Below are 25,827 nucleotides of genomic sequence, written 5' to 3'. Positions count from 1 at the left end.
AAAAAATTAGTAAATCAAATGGATTTTTTTAAATGTAGAAATTATGTAGAAAAATATTACTTGATTTCTTTTGATTTGTTTGTAGTCCATTTCGTGTACAATAACTAGAAGAAACTGTTTCGAAAAAAACAACAAATAAATATTCATTTATTTATTCAAATGGCCACAGTTTATTTTACAAGAACGTTTAACAGCTAAAACTCATGAGTCTATTCTTCATGAAGTGACTCACTAGAAACTAACAGCTTAAATGTCACATAGTAATCTTAAAATAAAACACTCACTCTTAGTATCTCTCACTCACTCTCTCTCTCTCACACACACTCTCTCATTGAAAAAAAATCAGTCTGTTAAACATTGCAGTCTCATTATTGCTACATAAATTACCACAATCAATCTGTGCAAACTTCAAAACATAATCCAAAAATCAGAGAACAGCATGACAAAAATAATAATAATTACAGTATTGAGTATCCATTTCCCCCCAAAATAGTTGGTCAGTCCATTCACTTTCTCCAAAAACAACTTAAACAAATATGTCAGTTCTTAATAAATAACAACAAATATTAGGTGCAATACTCCATATCTCCTTGTGTACTGTATATATTTTGTGATATATCGTACCTCTTATATGATAAAAAGCAATGCAGAGTGAGGGGTGTCGTAGTTCAGTGTGTGCTATTTCTGATCAGTGCATCTTGAGCGCTGTATGACTGGTAAGACAACACCACAGAGCGCCTTCTAGAGCTTCTCAGAACTTGGCCTGCGTTTCTGTTATTATATAATGCTCTAATATCACCGATACGCAAGCACCAGATGTTTCAGTGACTGAATAATACTCACACACCGCGTGGATCAGCAGAAATGGTGTTTTTCCACACTATAAAATCCTGTTCAGAGTTAAAGTACATTTGATTGTGCATGCTATGTTTCAACATATTACTTTTAATGTAGAATTCAGTAGTATCAAATAAATGTAAAATTCCCAAATGCAAAAAATATTTTTTTTTACATTTGTTTTGTCTTGTTCCTAGTCCAAATATGAGAAATTCTGAAATCTAGAAGCATTTTCAAGGCAACTAAAAATATTGGTTTGCTTTCAAGAAGAAAAAACGTCTAAATTAAGTAAGTTTCTCCTTTAAAATAGCTCAATAATCTACAAAAACGCTTGATTGTGCTTGTTTTAAACAAAAATATTGGTTAATTTTTTTATTTAAATTTTTTTTAAAAACATTTTTACTTGTCTAGAAAATGCTTCTTGATTTTATTTTTAGATATTAGGACTATAAACAAGACAAAACCTAAAAATAATTAGAGCATTTTTGCAGTGTCAATATAATTTCATCGGACAGGTTAAAATGTCAATAAAACTTCTCTCACATTAATTCTGGCATCACTATAGAAGCCTTAAAGGGATAGTTCACCCATAAACTATTTACTCACACTAATGGTCCTAAACATTTATTAATTTCTTTCTTCTTTTAAACTAAAAAATATATATTCTGAAGAATGCTGGGAAAGAAGTAGCAACAAAATTAGGGAAATCGATAGAAACTCAATTGGGTTTGGGAAAAAAAAAGTAGTGGAAGAGATTAAATGATGGCAGAATTTTCATTTTTGGGTGAACTTTCCCTTTAAAAACAAAGATGGAATACTGGAACTACTGAAATATTTACACTGATAAAGAAGTCTTTGCTTGTTCCTGTACAAAACCCTGGTTTAAAGCAGCAGCACTTTTTAAAAAATAAAATTAAAGTCCCTCTGGAACATAAAGTCACAAGTTCATGTCATTCAGACCGTTTCCATTAAAAGTCCACACAGGTTATTTGGTCTCAGGAAAAAAGGTTACGGAGATGATAGAAGAAGTGGTCCTCTTTGGTTTTGCGCATGCGATAGAGGCCGCTCAAATAGTCCCAGGAGGAGCTTTTGCAGTAGTTCCTCATCAGTTCCTCAGCTTTTTTCAGGGTGGCGTTCAGGTCCAGCTTGCCCTGTAGACTGAGCAGGTACAACATGATTAGGATTTAGTATGAATACGATGGCCCAAAATGTATTTAGACAGTTAACACACTTAGATACACTAATGCAAAGGAAATGGAATGCAAAAAAAACCTTTCCAGAAAGGAATGCAAGTATCATATACAAAATATTAAAATCAACTTACACTGATCTTAAAGAAAGATCAAGCAATCAAATTTTGTATATATTATATGTTAATTTCTTCATTTTTAAAAAATACTTTATATCGATATATGTGACCCTGGACCACAAGACCAGTCATAAGTGTGGAAATGGAGACTTATGCATTATCTGAAAGCCAAAGGAATGACATAATCATTGATGTAGTTGAAGTCAGAATTATTAGTCCCCCTTTGAATTTTGTTTCCATTTTTAAATATTTCCCAAATGATGTTTAACAGAGCAAGGAAATTTTCACAGTACGTCTGATAATATTTTTTCTTCTGGAGAAAGTCTTATTTGTTTTATTTCGGCTAGAATAAATGCAGTTTTAAATTTTTTTAAAAACAATTTTAAGGTCTAATTATTAGCCCCTTTAAGCTATATATTTTTTTGATAGTCTACAGAACAAACCATCATTATACAATAACTTGCCTAATAACCCTAACCTGCCTAGTTAACCTAATTAACCTAGTTAAGCCTTTAGAAGTCACTTTAAGCTGTATAGAAGTGTTTTGATAAATATCTAGTCAAATATTATTTACTGTCATCATGACAAAGATTAAATAAATCAGTTATTAGAAATGAGTTATTAAAACTATTATGTTTAGAAATGTGTTGAGAAAATCTTCTTTCCATTAAACAGAAATTGGGGAAAAAAATAAACAGGGGGGCTAATAATTAAGGGGGGGCTAATAATTCTGACTTTAACTGTATATATTGATAGGATAAGAATATATGGTTGAGATACAACTATTTGAAAATCTGGAAATTTTAAATACAGGGGAAAATCACATTTAAAACTGTACCAAATTTAAAAGTAAAAATTAAGTACAAATTAAATGTTGATATATTTATGGTAATACATGTACACAATTTCTTCATTAAACATGATTTTTCTAATGATTTTTGGCATAAAGATTATAATTTTGAATTTTAACAATGTTATTTTGTGGGCCAGGGTCACATATTTGTTTTTTATATATTTCTTTATATGGGGATATTCTTAGTGCAGGTTTTTATTGTTTAATCTTTATGACAGCTATGCATTATAAATATGAATACAGGATCACACACAAAGAACATCTCGTGATACTAAAGACTGGAGTAATAAAGTAATATTTTGTATGTATACATATGAATCATTCATTATCATTATGAATCATACACACCTGCTAGTAAACTGTATGAGCTGAACCTCATTCTTGCAGCTCAATAAAGCATCTCTGTTCTCCAGCAGTATGGTGGCGCACATGAAAAGTTCAAAAGTGAAATCTGTGTTTACAGCGTGTAGATCAGCCACAGGTTCCTCTTCTGAAAAATCACAAAAAACATAATGATTTGTTTAACCAGGGCAAAACTTGCCAATGTACTGAGCAACAGTTTATACAAAATATACTAGATAAATGTACAGTTTTGAACAAGTCGTTGAATGTCTACTGCACACTTCTAGTCACACATAACATGATAATAAATCAGCCTTAAATCTGTAAACTGCAAAAAAAGTCAATATAATTTAAAAATAATACAAATTTTCATTGCCAATCCTATTGATTTGTACATTTGGGACAGCTATAATGTATAAATTACATCAAATGTTTAAGACAGGGATCACCTACTGGAGGTCTGGTGTCCTGCAGATTTTAGCACACTTGAACAAGTTAGCCAAGAGCTGTATCCCTTGAATTGAAGTGCAATTTTTAAGGATGCAGCCTTTTCTAGTGGTGTCTGAAGTGTACTCAATCAATCCCACAATGCACCACAACAAAAACTGCACAACCAATGTGCACTTAACAACTATAAAATACCCACAATGTACTGTTAGAGTTCACCAGGATTTAATTGTCAGTGTAATTTAGATTTAAATGAAAGGCTTTTAGTTTTTTTCATTCTGTTTTTGACAATCAAATACAACTGTTGAAATAAAACCATGAACAAATTGAATTTCAAATTTAATTCAAGCTCTTTCAAGGACCTGTGTTTGTTTTTAAAGTATGTATTACTTCAAAACCATCTTGATTTTGTTAGCTTTTGTTACATTGCTAGTTTTGTGGTGAACAATTCATCTGTGTATGTCATTAAGAAAAAAAGTTTATTAGTCCTTGTAATCTTTAATCAAAATCTGAAAATGCACTTCTTGTTTGTTTTCAGTTAAATTCTCAGATTACATCTGTCTGAGGTATTGGGCGTGGCTAACATACTTAACCACGCCCCTCCAGCTGTCAGAACAAACAGAAATGGTGAGCAGGAGGTGTCTGTTAGGTTTTAATAACTCTCCTAAAAGCCATTTTCCTTCTGAATGAAATTCATACTTTACTACATCCAATCAGCTCACTGTAGAAAAAACAAGCCACGCCCACCGTTTTCTCATTTAATATTAGGTTTATCTAGGAACTGCGTCACAATATGTAAAAAAACCTGACCATAAGATGTCATTCACAGCGGAATCCAATAAGTGTACGTTTAAAATTAAAGTAGATTTAATTAAAGTAATGTTTGTATACATGATAGAAGCAGGGTGCGAATTACAGCGGAGTTTGGGGGGGATTGACCCCCCTAATTAAGGTTTGATCCCCGCTAAAGGATGTCAAAACGAGATGTATGGGGGTCTCTTTGAATCTGTGATGTTAATAATTAAAGTAATAGACATCCATTCGACCCCCCCCTATAATGAGTCATACCATTGTAAATGCGTAATCGCGGCAATCAGTCTATGCAAGAAAAAATGTCATTCAACAGTCTGAAACCGACAGATTTAGAGCACTATTAGAGTTTACAATACTGATCTCTCATAAAATAGGTGTTTGTTTTTGTACATAAAGCCTAAAAGTTGTAAAATTAGATGCATAGTTTGTATAGTTTGACCTAAAGTAAGCCGAAAATGGCTAATCAGGTCAGAATACACTAAATAGCCTAGCCCACAAAACACTGAAAACCTAAATATATTTTTTATTAATAAATTAGATGTCATTTAAATAAATACATAAATTTGATTCACTGAAGCATGTATTACACCAGTGGTTCTTAAAGTGGGGGTCGAGACCCCCTGGGGAGTCACAAGACAATGTGGGGGGGGGAAGTCGCTTGGTGATTTCCAAAAATCTCATATATTTTATTAAACTATTAGAATTATCATATTTTATCCATAACCTGCAGAATATAAAAAATGTTTTTAACTTATCATATATTTAATATAAACTTAATATTTAATAGTTTACATAAAACATGTAAATAAAAAGTCACCAGCCTTTCAATTTTTTTTTGTCATTGGATTGCGACCCTTTGGGTGATGATGCTAGATTAACATCACAGCAATAGCGTAAATTGACTTTACGGTACAATGTTAAACTTTGACACCTTTATGGGACTCACATTAAAAATAAAGGCCATGACTGAACAAGGAGGATGATCTCCAAGTGGCTCTAAGGGCGTACTTCCATGTACGGTTGCCTTGAACTGGGCCGAAGCACGCTCGTCCCCCTCCCGTCTCCCCCGACGGCCTGCATTCACATTACATTTGGGCCTGAGCACGCTTACATCATCGATGATGCGCTGTACAGTAAGCGCTTTTGCTCAGCACAGTTGACATTTCTTTATATCAATTTAGTCGTTTAGGATGTAGTGACACACAGTCAAATATTTCGCCGAACAGATCAGCCATTATGACGCTCATAAACAATCATAAAGTCCTTGTGCTGCAGGAATTAGGAGGTTTGCTAAAGGTGCAGCTGTCGTGTAGTGAGAGGTTTGCGTCTTTAATAATCTACGACAGTTTGCATTCATTGAACAGTAAGAATGATTAATAAATCCATATGAAACAGTCCGGTAAAAGTCACGTCTCGTCTTCAGTTTTGGGCTCATCACTTGAGCCCAAGTGAACCACACTCTGGCACACCTCTTCCAACCGGGCCAGGGCCGGCCAACTGAACCGTGCCTGAGTCCGATTCAGAGCACTCACAATTCTCAAACGATCCGGAAAACGGGCCTGGGCACGGTTCGGATAGCATAGTGTGAGTACGCCCTAAGTCTCCAAAATTAAACTAAGAATAGTCATGTGCTATAAACATTGTGCTCACCATTCTCATTAAGTGAGGTTAATATTAAATTAAACAACTGAATAATGATTATAAAAAATATATGGTTGTAAGACTGTTGCATTTTTGTGATGTCAATATGCTTATGTTTATATAGTTCCTATTGGAGTGTGTGCACCATTGTGTGCAATATTTGTATGCTTATAACCACCTCCGAGCATAGTGGGGGTCGTGAGTCACTGGAGTTGTTATTTTAGGCGTCAGAGGCTGAAAAGTTTGAGAACCCCTGTATTACACAAACTAACATCACCAAAAAAGTTGACCCCCCGATCGTCAGTGTATAATTCGCACACTGTAAAGAAGTACTTTGTTTCATCACTAATAGGCATCAGTGATCTTGTCAAACCAACAATCAAAGATCAACGACTTTAGGCGAGGATTACAGGTATCTTCTCACATTTCCCAATTTTGTCTCAGATGACCAGATCAAAGTTGAAACTGCACAATGTGAGCAGAGCTTGAGGAACAGGTTTTGAAAAGGACTTTTACCCAGGCTGTGTTTGCGTGCGAGTCTCTCCTGATAGCGAACGCAGTCCACCTGCTGCGAGATGAGCTCCAGATGATCACAGCTGAGAATCTCGAACAGTCGCAGAGCATCGCTGTGCTCAAACTCACGCTGGAAACCCAACAGAAGCCACCTGAAGGAGAGACAGAGGAAAAACTAAATGCATGAAGTCACAGAAAGAGAAGATAATCTTAAGAGAAACTCAAAACACACCTGTGACAAAATGTGAGCCTTTCCATGTTGTCTGTGACGAGATGCGAGTGTAGTTGAGGATCCAGCTCTTTCAGTAAAGCAGCTTCCAATTCTGAGAAACACAATGGCAATATTATTATCAGAATCATGTGTAGTCCAAGACAAAATTTAAAAATATTGAGTTATTTTTAACAGAGCAAGGATATTTTTCCCAACAGTTTTTTACTAGATTTTTTATTTCATTTAGTTTGGCTGGAATACAGTTTTTTCAGATAAAAAAGGAATCAATAATAATGTTAACATAAAAGGTCAATATTATTTATATTAAAATACACCATATTTTGATGGGCTACTGAACAAACCACTGTTATCCAATAACTTGTCTTTGACTTGTGTTTAACATACTGAAAAATTATATTCCAAACAAAGCAACTTCTATAACATAACAATTACACAAACAAAACATGGACAAAAACATGACCACTGGATTGGAATCATTACAAAAGGATAGGAAAAATCTGTATCATTAGCAGTGATGGGTGATGGGGAGAGTAAAAGATCTTGTGGAATTTTCTGCACAGCATCATGGGTAATGTAGTTCTTCTGCACAAATTAAGCTATTAAGCATGATTGCTTAAAACATATGTTAAATTAATGCAAACAGATGGGCTCAAAAGCATATCTAATCTGGTGACAACCTCAAAGCGCACAACACATCTAACTTTAAAGGTTTATCAGTTAATGTTAAAAATCTATTAGCCTGTGGAAAAAAATAATAATGAAGTTTGACCTCCAGAACCCAAATATGCACTTTTAATAAATATAGTCAAGCCCGAAGATGTTAATATTCTTACAAATTCTAACTTAAATGTTTTGTTCATATGCAGATAAAAGCTGAGTTTTTTATGCCAAAATGATGCCTCTTTTACATTGTCTCATTATCTTTTGGGAGAAGCCTGTCATTTCCAGTCAAAAAAAGTTACTGGTTGAATAAAAGTAAGAATTTTCCAAAAGCATGAATAAGTTTGAGCTTGACTGTATGTTTAGTCTTGATGTTTATTTGAAGTGTTGTTTAAAGTTGATGTTAATCTGCATTTTTATTTTCCTCTCAAAAAAAAAAAGAAAAAGAAAAACCCAACTTGACCCAGTGTAACTCTCCAGAAAAAAAGAACACTAAATGATTTGGAAAACTCACCCATTTTACGGTAAAGTCCATCAGCGCGGAAATCTTTGGAAAACTTTTCCATATAGCAGGAGAAGCTCCAGTAAGTGTCGACTTCTGAGTCCAGAACCTCCAGAAAGCGACTGCATAGGTCATTCATGCCCTGAGCGTAACTCACTTCTGCAGAGGACAGAGAAACATACCATTATTTATTGATTCATTCATTTTCCTTCAGCTTGGTCCTTTATTTATCTGGGGTTACCACAGCGGAATGAACCGCTAACTATTCCGGCATATGTTTTAGCTAGCGGATGCTCTTCCTGCCCAAACCCAGTACTGGGAAACAAACCATTATTGTAGCAGAACAAATTCACACAATGTACTTTATTATTTAACCACTAGAGGCCGCCCCTTCATAACAAACCAATATCACAGATCACAATCTAAAAGTGATAATGTACCCAGCAGAAACTGTTACGCATCTTATGTTCACCAAGACTCTATTTATGTGGCAAAATATACAGTAATATTGTGAAATATGGTTATGATTTAAAAATACTTTTGAAGGCAAATGTATCAGCTCTCCTGTGAAATAGTTTTTTTTTTTTCAAATATTTCCCAAATGCTGTTTAACAGAGAAGATTTCAATACATTTTAAACAATATTTTAAATAACAAATCGAATAACTACTTTATTTTGTCTTTGCCATGATGACAGTAAATATTATTTAACAGGATACTAGAACTTAAACTTAACTTCAACTTAAAGTGCAATTTAACAGCTTATTAGTTAATTAGCTACCACTAATTAGGACAGCAGTGGTTTGTTTTTTAGCCAATCAAAAAAATATGTATATTTAAATGGGCTAATAATATTGACCTTAAATAAAAAAAATAATGATAAAAAAATTGGAAAACTGCTTTAATTCCTGCCAAAATACACTCTAAAAATGCTGTGTTATTTCAACACAATTCTGAGTGTAACAGGGACTAACCCAACTGCTGGGTTATTATTTTAAAAATTAAATTCATTCATTCATTAATTGTCCCTCAGCTTAGTCCTTTTATTCATCAGGGGTCACCACAGCGAAATGAACCGCCAACTTATCCAGCAAATGTTTTACACAGCTGCAACCCAGTACTGGGAAACACCCATACACACTCATTCATACTACACAAAATTAGTTTATTCAATTCGCCTATAGCACATGTCTTTGGACTGTGGGGAAACCAGAGCACCCGGAGAAAACCCATGCCAACATGGAGAGAACATGCAAACTCCACACAGAAATGCCAACAGACCCAGCCGCTACTCGAACCAGCGACCTTCTTTCTGTGATTGGACAGTGCTAGCCCCTCAGCAACCGTGTCATGCTTAAATTAAATTAATAGAACCAAATTTAACCCAATGTTTGAGTTAGTCCATATTTTACTCAATTTGAGTTTTAATAACCCAGCTTTTCTTGGGTTTCTAATATAAAAAATTTATTGGAAATACTGTGAAAAAAAAATCCTTTCACTGGAAAATAGAACTTTTTCAATATTTGGGTTAATAATTTGCCTTCAAATGTATGTTTTATTTATTTTATTTATTTGTTCACTTATTTAGTTAAATAAAAAAATATATATATTATATATTATATTTTATATATAATTTATGTGATACAATTATGGTTTTCAGTGGTCCTTCTAAAATCCTTCTAATATTAATATTTGCTGCTCAAGCTAAATTATGTTTATTAGTATTATTACTACTATTATTATTATAAATGTTTAAATTCAAACAGCATTTGTTTAAAATTGAATGTTGTATTAGAATCATATTAGATCAGTTTAATGCATCTTTGTTAAAGTATTTACTTCTTTCAAATCTAAAAAAATATATACAGTATAAGTGCATATTTTCAACCACATACCTGGGTGAAAAGCAGCATATGTAATCAGGATATCTCTTAACACCAGCAGATTACCCAAACCTTCATTCCTGTGATGAAACACAACAGATTACAAACTATTTATTCAGCAAACTACTTTAAAGGACTGATTTAATTAAGCAGACACAGTTAAACAGAATAGAGACAACTTTGATACCTTATAATCAGGACCAGACAGAATCAGCTGATATTTTTCTGCTATTTCTGTGCAGAACTTTGTGAAAAAAACAAAAAAAGTGTGTATTTTTGCGTGATTTTAAGCATGTCATAACTAAAATATTATATAAATACTTTTATTAAAGGTTTGGAAAGTCTCTCATATAATATATCTGCTAAAGGACAGAAAATATTATTTTACAAAGTGTATTGTACATAAACATTAGCATATTATTACTTCAATATTACTTAAATATAAAAACTGTATAAATACATATTGATGCACATTAACAGTACATAAATGCACTCAAAAATGGACTAAAAAATCAGCATAAATCTAATTTCTGTGGGTGCATATTTTCACGTGGACCTACTTATAATGCAAACACTCATTTATATGTGTGCTTTAAATGTAAAAATGTAGACAAAAATGTTACAAAGTAGGTTAATTGTATATTAGTTTGCATTTTTATATTCATAGCATGACTGTTTTGAGGCCAACACTGCACCTTTGTGAAAAAGCTGCACATTTCTGCTCTTATTTTGTATTTATTAAGTATTTGGCTATTAAATTATGCATGCAAAGTGAGCAGAGTTAACATGCGCCCAGAACTAGTTACTGTTTAACTGCAGTAAAAAGCTGCTGCAGATTCTGAGTGCTATTTACATTGAGCTCCAAGGTTGTTTGATAAACTGGTGTGGCAATGACATGTTTGCTTTTTGCTGGCAACGCACATTAGTGATGCAAAATGAGCTGTGTGTTTCACAACTGCTTGTGCTTTGTATGAACAGCAGGAGAAGGAACGTATTGACTTAGACTTTCTTCAGCAGAAATGAAGAATACTGAGGAATTGTGCTGTTTGACAACTAAAATGAATGTACGCATATTGAAAAGACAGGAACATAATACACTCCAAAAAATAGTTAGACCAATTAGATGTATGTATTCTGACTGCATATAAAATTTCCATTCATTTGGATTACGTACTTTAACATAACATAATTGAACTAATAAAATGTATGTGATTGATATTTATTAGTTAAACATAAATGACAGGAATAACAACACGATTTATGTAATAATATCAATAAATCCAATGTGTTTTAAATTCTTCTTATTAATGTAAAACACATTGGATTTAAACTATTGTACGCATGGAGCTGCATCAATTTTGCCAACCCCATAGTAAGCCAACGCCATAGAATTTAACTAGTTGGATCCGGAATTTTCTACAGCTAGACATATTTATATCATATTCATGTTTTTGGACTATTTAAATCTAATAGTATTCGATTTGAACTGATTTAGACTAATTCTAAGCAATTTGACAACATAAATAAAAAAAATTGACAAATTAAATAAAATCAAACAGTTATAAACAGTTAATGATAAACTTAATCGTGATTCTTTTTGTTTGAGCGTATATGAATTTAATATTTAGACATTAAGTTTAATGTCAGTAACTCAATAATTTAAGTTATTGAATTTGAAATGTCAACAGCATGAGTTTAAATATATATATATATATATATATATATATATATATATATATATATATATATATATATATATATATATATATATATATATATAATGCATATTTTTAAAATACAAAAAATACTATAAATAAATAAAAGTATTATTGCTACTATACAATTGTTATTCAGAAATAATCCTTAATGTAACTGGAAAACTACGTGAAGACAACTGAAGTGATGCTAAGAACATTTAAGAAATATTTTACATAAATAATATTAATTTCATTTAAATTAAATTCTATATACAACTCTATAGAATACAAAAAAAAGATATTTTATTGAATTATCTGTTGTCTTAGACTTGACACATGGCAGAGAATTAGGTTTATTAAGTCTTACCTCAGTTGGCATGCTTAGTAAGATCACGTCATATTATTTAAACTTTAGTTTTGTCGACTTGTAAAACTTACTGCGTTCCGTCACCTTCGCATAAAAGGCTGTTACGCCGGTTTCACAACGCATGAGCGGCACGAGAGCAGTTTTTCGTTGTGCATGTAAACAACTAGGACTCACACCGGGAAAAGAGCAGCGCGTCAGGGTCCAGCGGGAGCAGTGTATGAGGTGCGCAGGTGGTCAGTTTGTTTTTTGATTAAACTACATTGCTTTCACCAGCGTTGGTTCGGTTGCATATAGAGAATAACGTCTTTATTCCGGGATTACCACTTTTAATAAATACACTTGCATATAAAGTAAATCATATCTCAAAGCATTAACTGGGGCACTGGGGATTTTTACTGGGGCATAAATTTGGTCTAGCGACGCCCCTGACTAAATGTATGAATTATAAATCATAGTCCTAAAGTTGAAGAATCAATAACAGGAAAACTAATACAAGGAAAATTTCCTATAAAAAATGAGAAAAAAATTAGGCCTGCAGGGTGAATGTTCATCTCTCATGATGAGTGCCATAAAACACAACAACCTGAGAAAGATAAGAGGCAATAAAATACAACCGTTCATATTGTTTGGTGTTTTTAATTATTATTTTGGGGCTGTACTATGATCCATAAATAGAATTATCATCCAATAATTCCAGCTCTAAATCTGCCTGACACAATTTTTCAATATATAGTTGAAGTCAAAATTATTAGCCCTCCTGTGCATTTTTTTTTTATATTTCCCAAATGATGTTTAAGAAGCAAGGAATTTTTCACAGTATTTCTTAAAATATTTTTTATTCTGGAGAAAGTGTTTTTTTATTTCGGCTAAAATAAAAGTTTTTAATTTTGTTAAAGCCATTTTAAGGTCTGTATTATTAACTCTCTTAAATTTTTTTTGATAGTGTACATAACAAACCATCAGTATACAATAACTTGCCTAATTAACCTAGTTAAGCATTTAAATGTCACTTTAAGCTGAATATTAGTATCTTGAAATATATCTAGTAAAATACTATGCACTGTCATTATGGCAAAGATAAAAGAAATCAGTTATTGAAAATGAGTTATTAAAACTATTATATTTAGAAATGTGAAAACAGAATTTGAGGAAAACAAGAATTTAAATTTAACAGGAGGGCTAATAATTCTGACTTCAACTGTATAATCTATTGTTTAACTGAATTATATTTTAGTAGGTGCACATTCTAGAGTCTTCTGTAAATCGATGTAAAAAAATCTTTCATTCATTCATTCATTCATTCATTCATTCATTCATTCATGCATGTATAGCATTTTCTGTACCGGTAGTATGGAAGATCTCTGTCAGTTCGAGGAACATCCTTGTCAATGATGCGTATGGCCTCTTGAAGTTCTTCCAGGTCAAAAGTTACCCTTTCAAATAGCACCTGGACATTAAAGTCAACATAACATCAAAACTTACTTGACATAACCTTCCATTACATTTTTCCTTGTGATATAGATACACTTTCATTTTTAGCAACCAAATTATATATACACAGTATATATAATTTCTTTAATCATTTGACATCTGTAAAATAACGTATTATGTGTACACATGGGTGTAACTTCAACTGTGGACATGCTATTATATGCACATTATATGTCTATTGTTTATAGTGTAGTTTTACCTGAGCCTGCAGTTGCAGAAAGGATAATCTCTCTTGTGTCTCGTCTGACAGATTCTGCTGTTTATTCAGCTCTCTGTCCTGCCTCTGGTCAAAAAACTTCACTGCTGTCAACAGCTCAGCTAGAAAAAAGAAAACAGAATACAACACTTATTTAATAATAGCTGTGATTCTGCGTGCAAGTATTTGATATTTGACTTTTTTTTTACAATAGAGATGTTAAATGTCCAAAAGCAAATGGAATATTGCATAATTTGCTAATGTCATATATGCAAGAGAATAAAATCGTCAGCTAGTTTCTAATAGTAAATTATTAATAATTAAAATAAAAGTTGCAAATCATACAACATTAATATAATATAAAGCAGTATTGGAGATGAGATTTATTTATTTAAAAATAAATAAATAAATAAGTTGATAGAAACCAACATCACAGCTTTTTATGAAATGTTTTGCAGTTTTTAATCACTGCACATTAAAAATTTCAGTTTTACATATACCTAAAACTGAACAAATCCATACTTATTCCTAAATCCAAAGATTGATCTTTTAGTTTGTGTAAAAACACCAAATATTTGACATCCTGTCCAATAATCACAAGAAGCTTTGTGCTTTCTTAATTTTAATATTAAAAGTTTTATTTTTCAAATTCTGAAACATTACCTGAGCCCTTTTAACATATTAAGCATTAGATTACGACTGAATTTAAATCAGAGTATATACAGGAATCAGAGAGTGGAATTCAATACCTTTTAAGATCCTTTTTAAGACTGTTTCCATATATTTTAAGACCTTATAACCGCTTTAAGTTTCAACCGGAAACACTGGTGAGATTTAAACTTACAGTATATTTACTAAATGTTAACGTAAGAAACTAATCCAAAACTAAAACATTATTCAAATACTGAATAAAAATCTATAAAATCTAGCTAATTCAGCAGGTTGGCGCCAACAGAACTGCAGAAATAATGGTGTTGCCTTGGTTACTGCAGTAAACAAAGCAGCATGATGTCAAATCTAGCAGGATTTTATTCATTTCATAAACTACACAGCATCCTGATATTCACAGATTTAGTTCAGAGAAACTTTAGCATACAACCATCCACTGCTTAATCAAAAATTATATAAAAAAGTATACCTTGATAAATAGCATTTAAGACTGTTTAATACTTTTTAAGGGTCTTAAATTCCTCTACATTGATTTATCAACTTTTAATACTTTTCAAGACCCTGCGGACACCCTGTAAATACATGTAATTAAAGTGATAGTTCACCTAAAAATTAAAATTCTGTCATCATTTACTCACCCTTCACTTGTTCAAAACCTATTTAAGTTTCTTTCTGTTCAACACAAAAGAAGATATTTAGAAAAATGCACCCATTGACCTCCATAATCACTTTTTTCCAACTATGAAAGTCGATAGTCCCAGCAACCAGCATTCTTCAAAATATCTTATTTTTTATTCAGTAAAAGAAAGCAACTCATGAGTAAATAAATAGGCAATTTTCACTTTTTTGGGGTGAACTATCCCTTTAAGTATCTGTCCCAGGCTTTCAATATCAAGACTTGACCTTTTATTGCAAGTAATAAAAACTGATAAGAGCAAACTATTTCATATAACAAGTGTTTGTTTGGCTCAGGGATATGACTGATTACCGTCAGTGCCATTAAGACGCAGGCGAACGGCTCCAGGAAGCAGCTGTTGCCATTTCCTCTTCATGACCTGATAGCGCACCGCCATCTGCTCCAGCAGTAGAGGGCGTTCCAGAGCTGTAGAGCTGCAGCAGTACATGCCGAACAGAAAACGCCATACTTGACCTCGCTCATCGGGCGACACACCACCTGAATAACACAAAGCAGACATCATCATCATCATTCAAAAGGTATGATACAAACATATCAACAAGCATACTGACCCTTTCTAAAAGCTGTAGTTTACAGGGGAAAAAGGTAACAGTTAATTTTAAGTTACAACTCTTGCTATTAAACCATTAACTATGACTTTTAGCTCAGTAAACTACCAATTTGCTGCTTATTGATAGTTATTAAAGGGGACCTATTATGTCCCTTTTTACAAGAATATATAAAATAAGTCTTTGATGTCCCTAGAGTGTGAATGTAAAGCTCAAAATACCTCACAAATAATGTTTTATAACTCTTTGACACTTTAAGGCTTTGATCCTAATCCTGCCATTTTGATGACTTGCTTTAAATTCAAATGAGATTGTGCTCTTTTCAAAAGAGGGCGGAGCTACAGATGCCTATGTGTCAGTATAGTGGCAGACTCAAAAATAATGATTAAAATCCTATGTTAATGAAGGGGAGATTGTCACTAATGAACAAGGCTTTCCCTCTACTGATGACACCTACGAAGGGAGAATGTCAAAGTGTTTCTGCAGTTTTTGTGTGATTATAATAAATTTAATTAATAATTTTTTTTTACCATTGTAAGCTGGTTATATTCTCTGACTTTTGCCACACAACTGTGATTAAACCCCTTATAAAAGTGATTTTTGCATAATAGATTCCCTTTAAGGTAGCAGTTGTTGGGTAGGATTAGAGATATTTTTAGGTAGTAATAAACAGCCAATATCTTACAAAAATACTTTATATAAAAGTTAAATAAAAATAAATAAATAAATAAATAAAAAGTTTTTAATGAAAAGATTTTTAAAAATCATCAGAATAAAAACTTTAGCAATTGACATTAGCAATGCTCCTTTTCTGCTGAAGCCTATTAATTTTTAATTCATTTTAATTTCTTATTTATTTATATATTTATTTATTTATAGTTAAAGGTAGGCTGATTAAAAATCAAACACAACAAAAATACTCTTTTCTATCCATATGCACCAGACACATTCTTATAATGTTTCTGAAAAACATTGTGCAATTTTGTGTATACTTCACACAGGTTAGTGGACTTGACAAACCACCTGTAGAAGACACACTCTTTCCTTTCAGTGTATATGTGTGTGTATTACAGTGGTATCCAAACTTTTTGGGCCGAGGGGCAGATGCAAAAAAAAAAAATTGTCCCGGGCCAAATTTTACATCCATCACACAGACACGCATATATATATATATATATATATATATATATATATATATATATATATATATATATATATATATATATATATATATATATATATATATATATATATATGTATGTGTGTATTATGGAATTATTTTAATTTGTCGTCCAACTGTGTTTCTAGAAAGACTTGCGTTTTTAAAATCTTGAATCTTCTCTGGGCAAATTACAGTTGCAACACTCATCAGACACTCCTTTATAAATTCTCCTTCAGTGAAGGGTTTCCTGTGCTGTGCGATTAGCTGAGCTACCTCATAACTAGCCAGCGTAGAATTTTCTTGCATTTTGTTAGCATGAAAAAACTGTTGTTGTTGAGCTGATAGGGCAGCTGCTAACTGTTTTACTTTTTGTTCTCACTCGGCACCAGTGTAAGAGCTGAAGGCCTGATGTTTTGTTTCACAATGTCTTTTTAATATTATATTTCTTCATTACTGCAACTGATTCCTGGCAATTAAACAGACACATATTCCTCTGACATCTGTGAAGAAATATTCTTTGCCCCAACGTGACTGAAATTTCCTGCACTCACTGTTGATTTTCCTTTTTCTTGGTTGCGTAATGGCTCGCCAAAACGTGATTATCAATTATGTTTCCTTCAGTTTGTTCGGTTCGTTTTACTTCATAACAGGAACTGTTGCCTAATTGAAGCCACAAAACTGATTGCGGGCCGCAGATGGCCTGCGAGCCGTAGTTTGGACACCACTGGTGTATTATGTTTATGTGTAGAGTGTGTCATATTCACTCACTCTACAAACACACAGGATTGCAGAAGTTCAAAAACCTGTATTTATTAACAAAACCACACTTACTACAGACAGAGGAACATGGAATACAGGCATAACATCAAGGGTTGACACTTCATAATGGACAAGGGACTAAACACACTCGGGGATATAAATACACAGGACATTATTGAATTCAACCCATACAGGGGGTTTAGGACATGGAACTAATGAACATGAACACAAGGTGGGAAAACAAAACAAAGGAATCACATGACATAAACCAGGGGTGTACAAACTCGGTCCTGGAGGGCTAGTTTCCTGCATAGTTTAGCTACAACTTCCTTCAACACACCTGCCTGGAAGTTACTAGTATACCTACAGTAGAAAGAGCTTGATTAGCTGGTTTAGTTGTGTTTAATTTGGGTTCGAAACTCAAATATGCAAGACACTGGCCCTACAGGACCGAGTTTGGACACCCCTGACATAAACACAAAGCACTTGGAGCACGGTACATGGGGAAGATTACATGACATAAACACAGCAACTACATGAACACAATACCAACATACTAGACTTATAACAGTATGTACCATGTGTATGCATGTATTAAAACAGGCTAAACTATCTCGTCATGGCATCTATACTGTATATTGATGGTGACTTGAAATACTTCTTTTATTATCATTTTTATTTTATTTTTAATAAAAGCGTCTCCTTAATGAATAAATATAATGTAAACTGCTCATACCTTTTTGCATTTTCATATTTGTAATTAAGATATTACGCATATTAAGCCATATGTCAAACAATAATGTTAATGGAGTTTCTATCAAACTGTAAAAATAAGCTTAAAACCACAAAAAGGCAGCAACAATTCTACCAAAAAACCCTGAAATTCCAACTAACTTTATATAATTTCAGGCTATAATGTAAGATCTTAGCTGACTTACTGAATTAGTTTTAAATTCTCATAAAAATTGCATTGAAACCCTGGTGGCAAGACCTTTTTCGAAAGGAGTGTGTCAACACTGCCCCTTTTTTTTGCCTAAAGCAAGATTATTGATTTTATTATTCGTATTAAAACACTCAAGGGGGAATGATTTGGATTGTTTAAAGTTATCTATCAGATAACACACTTACTATTCGCATCAGTAGCTATTTTCATTGTGCTCACAGTACTGTCCAACTAATTGAAAAAGCAATAAACAAATCAACAGTTTAAACAATGCCTGAAAAAACAGAGCATCATCACTGTTAAGATACCAACATTACGTTGCATCACTTTAAAGTAATTAACCGAACCAAAGAGAACAAGTAAAACATCGATATCTGCATGGAATTACAGTATTACAGAGCAGTACAGTATTACAGCATTTGCAATTCAGCATTTCCCAACAAACTCACAAGAGTCTGAGGGTCCACACTGAACAAAAACAACCTCTAATCCCCTTCTCTATCAGCTTTATCCCCTTCTTTCACAGCTGATTATGTCATTTGTTCGCTGTGCAGTTCTCATGCCAGTGAGTATGAGGAATGTGTTTTGGAGATGAGAAGCCCAGCAGGAGATACTGTACACTGGCTGACTGTTGTGAATCATGACGTGTGTTTGTACTGTAAAAGCTACTGATGTAATCACGCTTGCATCACACAATTGTGCCACATGCTTGTGTCGTGTGTGTGTGTTTGTGTTTCTCTCTCTCTGTGTGCGCAGCCTGATCTCACGAGGAAACGTAAGTATTTTACATTTTGTTAGTTTAGTGGCTAATTCGTACGAATTTGTTCGAGTTCAGTCGTACGAAAATGTACGATATTTAAAAGGGAGGCGTGGCACCTAACCCCACCCCTAACCATCATTGGGTGATGAGCAAATTGTACGAATTAGATCATACAAATTCATACGAATTAGCCACTAAATCAAAAAGTTACGAATTGCCGTGAGATTGCGTTGGTGTGCGTGTGTTACGACTGCGATATACTGGAAAAATTTGCAACGTTATTGTTGAGTATTGTGATAATGCTACAACATAACCCTTGTAAAATTATATTTCTAATAGCTAGGCTTTCCAATCATTTATTTCATTCATTTTCTTTCGGCTTTTCCCTTTTTTAATCCGGGGTCGTCACAGCGGAATGAACCACCAAATCATTTATTTATATAACGATTTTAAAATAAACAGGTAAAATATCTTTTTCTAGACTTAATTAATTCTACATTAGACAAAAAAAATGTGTCAAGGTGCAAACATTTCGCTATTAAAACATGAATGAGTGAAAACATTAGCAGATATTCTGACTGTTGTCGTTTTCCTCGTCTTGGCTCCCGCCATTAGTATTTATTTTCATTCTAGGGCCACTGCAGCCAGGTGCAGAACAGAAACTACTGGGGTGGTGGGGATATAGATAAAGTACTGCACCATATGATTGGTGAATTTTTTTGATAAAACAACCATTGCATAAAATAAATGTAATTTATACATGTCTGTGATACATTTGATATAATATTATTACAATAACAACAATTTAGCTATATATTGTGCACCTCTAGTGACTCATTCAATATAATAAACTGTTAACATAGGCTGACTAAATAATTTTAAATATGCAGCTGAAGTCAAAATTGTTAGTTATAATTAGAAATTCGTATACTTTTTCAAATATTTTCCGAGTGCTGTTTAACAGAGTTTGTTTGTTCTCCCATGTTGGCGTGGGTTTCCTCCGGGTGCTCTGGTTTCCCCCACATATCCAAAGACACGTGCAATAAGTGAATTGAATAAGCTAAATTGGCCATAGTGTGTGTGTATGAATATGAGAGTGTATGGATGTTACTAAGTACTGGGTTGCAGCTGGAAGGGAATCCGTGGTGTACAACATATGCTGGATAAATTGGCAGTTCATTCTGCTGTGGTGACTCCTGATGAACAAAGGGACTAAGCCGAAAAAAAAAAATGAATAAATGAATGAATGTTTACCAGAGAGGTTTTCCCAACACATTTTTAAACAGTAGTTTCAATAACTAATTTCTTTTGTCTTTGCCATGATGACAGAGCATAATATTTTACTAGTTTTTAGCAATATATTAAAATTGAGCTTAAAGTGCAATTTAAAGGCTTAACTAAGTTAATTAGGTTAACAAAGCAAGTTAAAGTAGGTTAAATAGGCAGGTCATTGAACAAAGTGGTTTGTTCTATAGCCAATCAAAAATCTCATTTTTGAGGAGGCTAACAATATTTACTTTAAAAATTGTTTAAAATAAATTTAAAACAGCCTTTATTCCAGCCAAACTAAAATAAATACGATTTTTACAGAAGAACTAAGTATTTTACAGAAGTGCTAAGTAGTTAGCACTGTCGCCTCACAGTAAGAAGCTCACTGGTTTGAGTCCCGGTTGTGTCAGCTGGCATTTCTGTGTGGAGTTTCCTCCGGGGGGTCTGGTTTCCCCCACACTCCAAAGACATGCGCTATAGGTGAATTGAATAAACATAATTGTCCATAGTGTGTGTCTGTAAATATGAGTGTGTATGGATGTTTCCCAGTACTGGGTTTCATCTGGAAGGACATAGGAAGTAAAACAGTGGTTCTTTCCGCTGTGGCGACCCCTGATGAATAATGGTACTAAACTGAATGAATGAATGATGAATGAATGAATCAGTTGATTCATTGATTGATTAATAAATAAATGAATGAATTAATTAATTAATATTGTTATTATTATAGGCTGCACGGTGGCGCAGTGGGTAGCACATTCGCCTCACAGCAAGGAGGTTGCTGGTTCGAGCCTCGGCTGGGCTATTTGGTGTTTCTTTGTGGAGTTTGCATGTTCTCCCCGTGTTCGCGTGGTTTTCCTCCGGGTGCTCCGGTTTCTCCCACAAGTCCAAAAACACATGGTACAGGTGAATTAGGTAGGCTAAATTGTCCGAAGTGTATGTGTGTGAATGAGTGTTTATCCCAGTGATGGGTTGCAGCTGGAAGGGCATCCGCTGCATAGAACATATGCTGGATAAGTTGGTGGTTCATTTTGCTGTGGCGACCCCAGATTAATAAAGGGACTAAGCCGAAAAGAAAATTAATGAATGAATGCTATTATTATTGTTAAAACAGCTGTGAAAAAATATAATAGGAAATATTATGAAAATCTCTTTGCTCTGTTAAACATCACTTGGAAAGTTTTTGAAAATGCATAATTTTGCGTTCAACTGTATAGTATATTATGAAATTCTGAAAATGTATTTCTTTTAAAGATTTTAACAGTTTCTGACTATGAATATAAATGAAATCACAGCCACATTATTTACAACTGTTTCATACTATTTAGAAAGAAAAAGTAGTGTTGCGTAATACATGTTGATATTACAGGCCCCCTAGAATCTTACATTGATCACTGACACAAACCATCAATTCAAAATAATTAAATGAAATTCAATTAAATTAAAACCCAAAATTTTCTGAAATAAAATTAATATCTAAGATTGTGCTTCTGTTGTAATTAATCTAATCAAATGAAATGTACTCTAATTGCTGACATTGATCGTAATTAAACATAAAAACATCAAATGGTTTAACCCAACAAGCTGAGAGTACATTCTTTAAAAATAGATAGATTAAACCAATTTTATATAAATAGTGTTTCATTATGAACTTTTGTGTATGTCAGCTATAAGACGTGTTATAAGCTGGGAATATACGGACCTTAAAAAAAAACTGAACATTAAAGAAAATGTAAGATAATTTAAAAAGCATAAACAGCTGATAAAAGAACCACAACTCTAATGTATGACACTTGTGAATTAATGTAGCAACCATGCTGTCTGTTTTCACATCTACAGTGTGACTAATCGTGTTAACATGAGTCTTATGATTGTAGTTCTTCACTGTACAGATTCTACAGCTCTAAAGCCATTCTTCATCTGTCTGTTGGGAAACACGTCATTTGACTATCACTTGACAAAGGCCAGAGATTCCAGACACTCACCCTAGTCTTTTATGAATGTCTTTCATAAACTAGGACTTTTAGATGTTGCTTCCCTTCGGGTACAATAAAATGGTATTGAATGAATGAATACAGACTACAGTGATTACCTATATCGGCAAATAAAACAGATGTAAAGCTATATAGTCAGCGTCTGTCAATTAGAATCTAAGCTAGTTATATTTTGTTAATAAACATACATAATGGGGTATATGCACACAGACTTTTAAGCCAGCCAGCCTTACGGCATTCATTTCGTTTTAAGACTGAACAACTAGATGAATGCTTAAGTCTATTTAACTGATTTTATTTTAATGACATAAAAATTTAAATAAAATAGTCACATTAAGCTTTCACTGGCACTTTATCATTGGCAGACAAGAACTAGCTGTGCATATACCCAGATATTTTTTTGTAAATAAACTGCATGTTAATATATATATTTTAAATGGAATCTTTATCTTTTTAATGTAAAATTTAATGCAGTTTATTCACAAATAAAAAACAAGTTCACAAACTAAATATGTACAGTTATTTAGTCATATTAAGGATTAGATTTTAATATTTGCATGTGCAGTATGAAAAGAATTCATTATTCATGGGGGTCCCCAGTTTTGTAAAAAGAAGTATTAACATTAAAATAGTAACCTTAAACAATAATCTTAACGGTTATTGACAGATTTTACAACATATGATAGAAAATTTAAATAAGATCTATATGATTAATATAGGTTTTTGGCATTGGTTTGGGCCCTCTAATTCCCCAGGGCCCCAAGCGACTGTTTACCTTGTGTAATGGTTAAGTCTGCCCCTGCATATACTCAAACTAGATTTGAGTTGCTTGAAACCTGGATATTACACATTGTGTGATGTATTTGAAACTCTGGTAAACTAAACTATATTCATTCATTTTCTTTTCGGCTTAGTCCCTTTTATTAATCCTGGGTCCACAGCGGACTGAACCGCCAACTTATCCAGCACATGTTTTATGCAGCAGATGCCCTTCCAGCCACAACCCATCTCTGGGAAACATCTATACACACTCATACACTACGGACAATTTAGCATACCCAATTCAACCGTACCACGTGTCTTTGGACAGTGGGGGAAACCGGAGCACCTGTAGGAAACCCACGAGAACACAGGGAGAACATGCAAACTCCACACAGAAATGCCAACTGACCCAGCCGAGGCTCGAACCAGCGACCTTCTTGCTGTGAGGTGACAGCACTACCTACTGCTCCACTCTGTCGCCGTAAACTAAACTTATCTGCTCAAAATATTATGTGATCATCATTCATCATGACATCCAAGAAAGTACATAAAAATCTCAAATATAACATCTTACAATTCAAGAAACATCTTAAAGCAAAACAGCTACATTTTGGATAAAATACTTATACATTATATATTTATTTTTTATAGTATACATTTCATGAAAATTGTGGTAATTGTGTAAACTTGACTGTATGTGCCAAGATGTTTTTGCGATTAGTCTTTCTTCTTAATATCTGCTGTTTTTTTTACTCTAAACAGACTTTATGGGCTGACTTTGTTTACAATTGGGGTTAAGTTGGTTTTATATTCACACATTCAGACTTTCTCCTTAATAATATAATTCCAGAAAAGTAGCCAATGACAATCACTGTACAACATTGTTCACAGTCAATTGCTAATGTTGTTTTGAAGTCATAGCCTACTTACTTTTTGTTCATGCAATTTCAGACCCAATATTCAAAGTTTACTTGGCTGACACCTTTGGAGGGAAAACTGAGGTTTAACGAGAACTTTAACATTTAATAAATTGGTAAAGCAGAATGTAAAAAGGCTAATAGAGATGACATTATATAAACATGCTTATGTCTATGGAAGGTCTCTATATTGTTTACCACACTTTGAATATTCGGTCTGAAATCATGTTAGTATGACTTGAAAACAACATTAGCACTATTTATTCGACTGTGAACATTGTTGTAGTTTGATAGTCATTGGCTGATAATATGATTTCACCATTTAGACTTTGTGAATAATACTTTACTGAAATGATATTAAGACGGTGAAAGTCTGAATTCATTCAATCACTTTTCGGCTTAGTCCCTTTAACAATCAGGGGTCGCCACAGTGGAATGAACCGCCAACTTTTCCAGCATATGTTTTACACAGTGGATGCCCTACCAGCCGCAACCCACTTGGAAAGTCTTATTTTATAACATTTATAAATAATATAAAACCAACTTTACCTCAATTGAGGGTGTTGTTCTAAGTGTTATGGCAGTGATTATATACATGTATCTATACGTTTCGTTACAATTCACACCTGTGGAACATTCATGAATTCTTAAGTATGTACCGTTTTTGAATATATGCGTCCTGAGTCTGGATTCGTCCACTCGCCCCTCCGCGTCCATCACTCCAGGTAGAGAGATGCGCGCGCAGGTAGACGCAGGTGAGATCACAGGCGCGACCGACCGACAGATGCCGTTACTCCCCACAGAAATGCTGCACTTCATTCCCTTAAACTTCCCAACCGGTCCATTAGTACTTTCTGGAGGCTTTTTACCGTTCCCTTCTACATGTGATTCATCACAAGATGCGATCATTGTGCTAAATCCGTTGAAGACTCAGGCATTGAACTCGTCGTGTGGTCACGAGGTCGTCAAAACTTAGTAGGTAAAAAGTCTTAGTTGGACTTTCAGAAAACTCATTTTGAAAGTGTTTTGATAGTGAGCTCACTCCTCCCTGTCATATGATCTCTCTCTCTTTCACTCCCTCTCCCTTTCTCCGTCTCTCTATTTCTCTCTCTCTCTCTCAGGCAAAGACCGAAGCTGAAACGCTGTAGGCTAAAGGTCAATGTCTCCCTCTTGTGGTGAGTTGGTTTTGGCCCATTTATTTATTTATTTATTTATTTATTTATTTATTTATTTATTTATTTATTTATTTGTTTGTTTAAAAATGAACATAAGAAGATAAACAATAACATTAACTAGAACAGAAAGAGTACAAAGGCCATTTCAAAATACACAGAATGTCAGACACAACATAGTACAATATCGTCAAGGAAGCATTAGGAAAAAAAGTTGATTAAATAAAAAGACAAATAATAATCATGCAACATTATAGACATGTAACAGTCATACAAATAAATAAGTGATGGAGAAAATACATAAAAGGGAAGGGGGGATCCATATTATTATCTTAATATAAATTTTTTTTGTATTAAATTCTACAGATTTGTTTTCTTCATTATTAGAGCTGT

General features: G+C 33.5%; 1 protein-coding gene across 1 annotated transcript; it reads right to left on the bottom strand.

Moving 5' to 3' along the window:
• Window positions 1–117: 117 nt before the first annotated feature.
• si:dkey-238d18.4 (TBC1 domain family member 15) lies at window positions 118–25,303 on the bottom strand. Its single transcript, XM_056473899.1, has 10 exons — window positions 24,922–25,303; window positions 15,440–15,625; window positions 13,786–13,904; window positions 13,439–13,542; window positions 10,044–10,111; window positions 8,162–8,308; window positions 6,988–7,078; window positions 6,759–6,907; window positions 3,348–3,489; window positions 118–1,995 (listed from the first exon to the last, which is right to left on the bottom strand). Exons 1-10 carry the CDS (start codon window positions 25,169–25,171, stop codon window positions 1,833–1,835), a joined length of 1,419 nt encoding a protein of 472 aa, XP_056329874.1. The 5' UTR covers window positions 25,172–25,303; the 3' UTR covers window positions 118–1,832.
• Between the last annotated feature and the right edge of the window lie 524 nt (window positions 25,304–25,827).

This window comes from Danio aesculapii, chromosome 15 (genome assembly GCF_903798145.1).
Source record: "Danio aesculapii chromosome 15, fDanAes4.1, whole genome shotgun sequence".
NCBI lineage: Eukaryota > Metazoa > Chordata > Actinopteri > Cypriniformes > Danionidae > Danio > Danio aesculapii.
Note: the sequence above shows the minus strand (reverse complement) of the source record. Positions and strands in the feature narration are given on the sequence as shown.

What these genes read in the sequence shown, in the direction of transcription:
- si:dkey-238d18.4 (XM_056473899.1), bottom strand. Translation starts at nt 25,171, where the DNA reads ATGATCGCATCTTGTGATGAATCACATGTAGAAGGGAACGGTAAAAAG. An exon ending in AGAGATCTTCCATACTACCG is followed by an intron (nt 10,112 to 13,438) that starts GTACAGAAAATG and finishes GTTTCATCACAG; the next exon opens with GAATGAAGGTTTGGGTAATC. An exon ending in ATATGCTGCTTTTCACCCAG is followed by an intron (nt 8,309 to 10,043) that starts GTATGTGGTTGA and finishes TGTCCTCTGCAG; the next exon opens with AAGTGAGTTACGCTCAGGGC.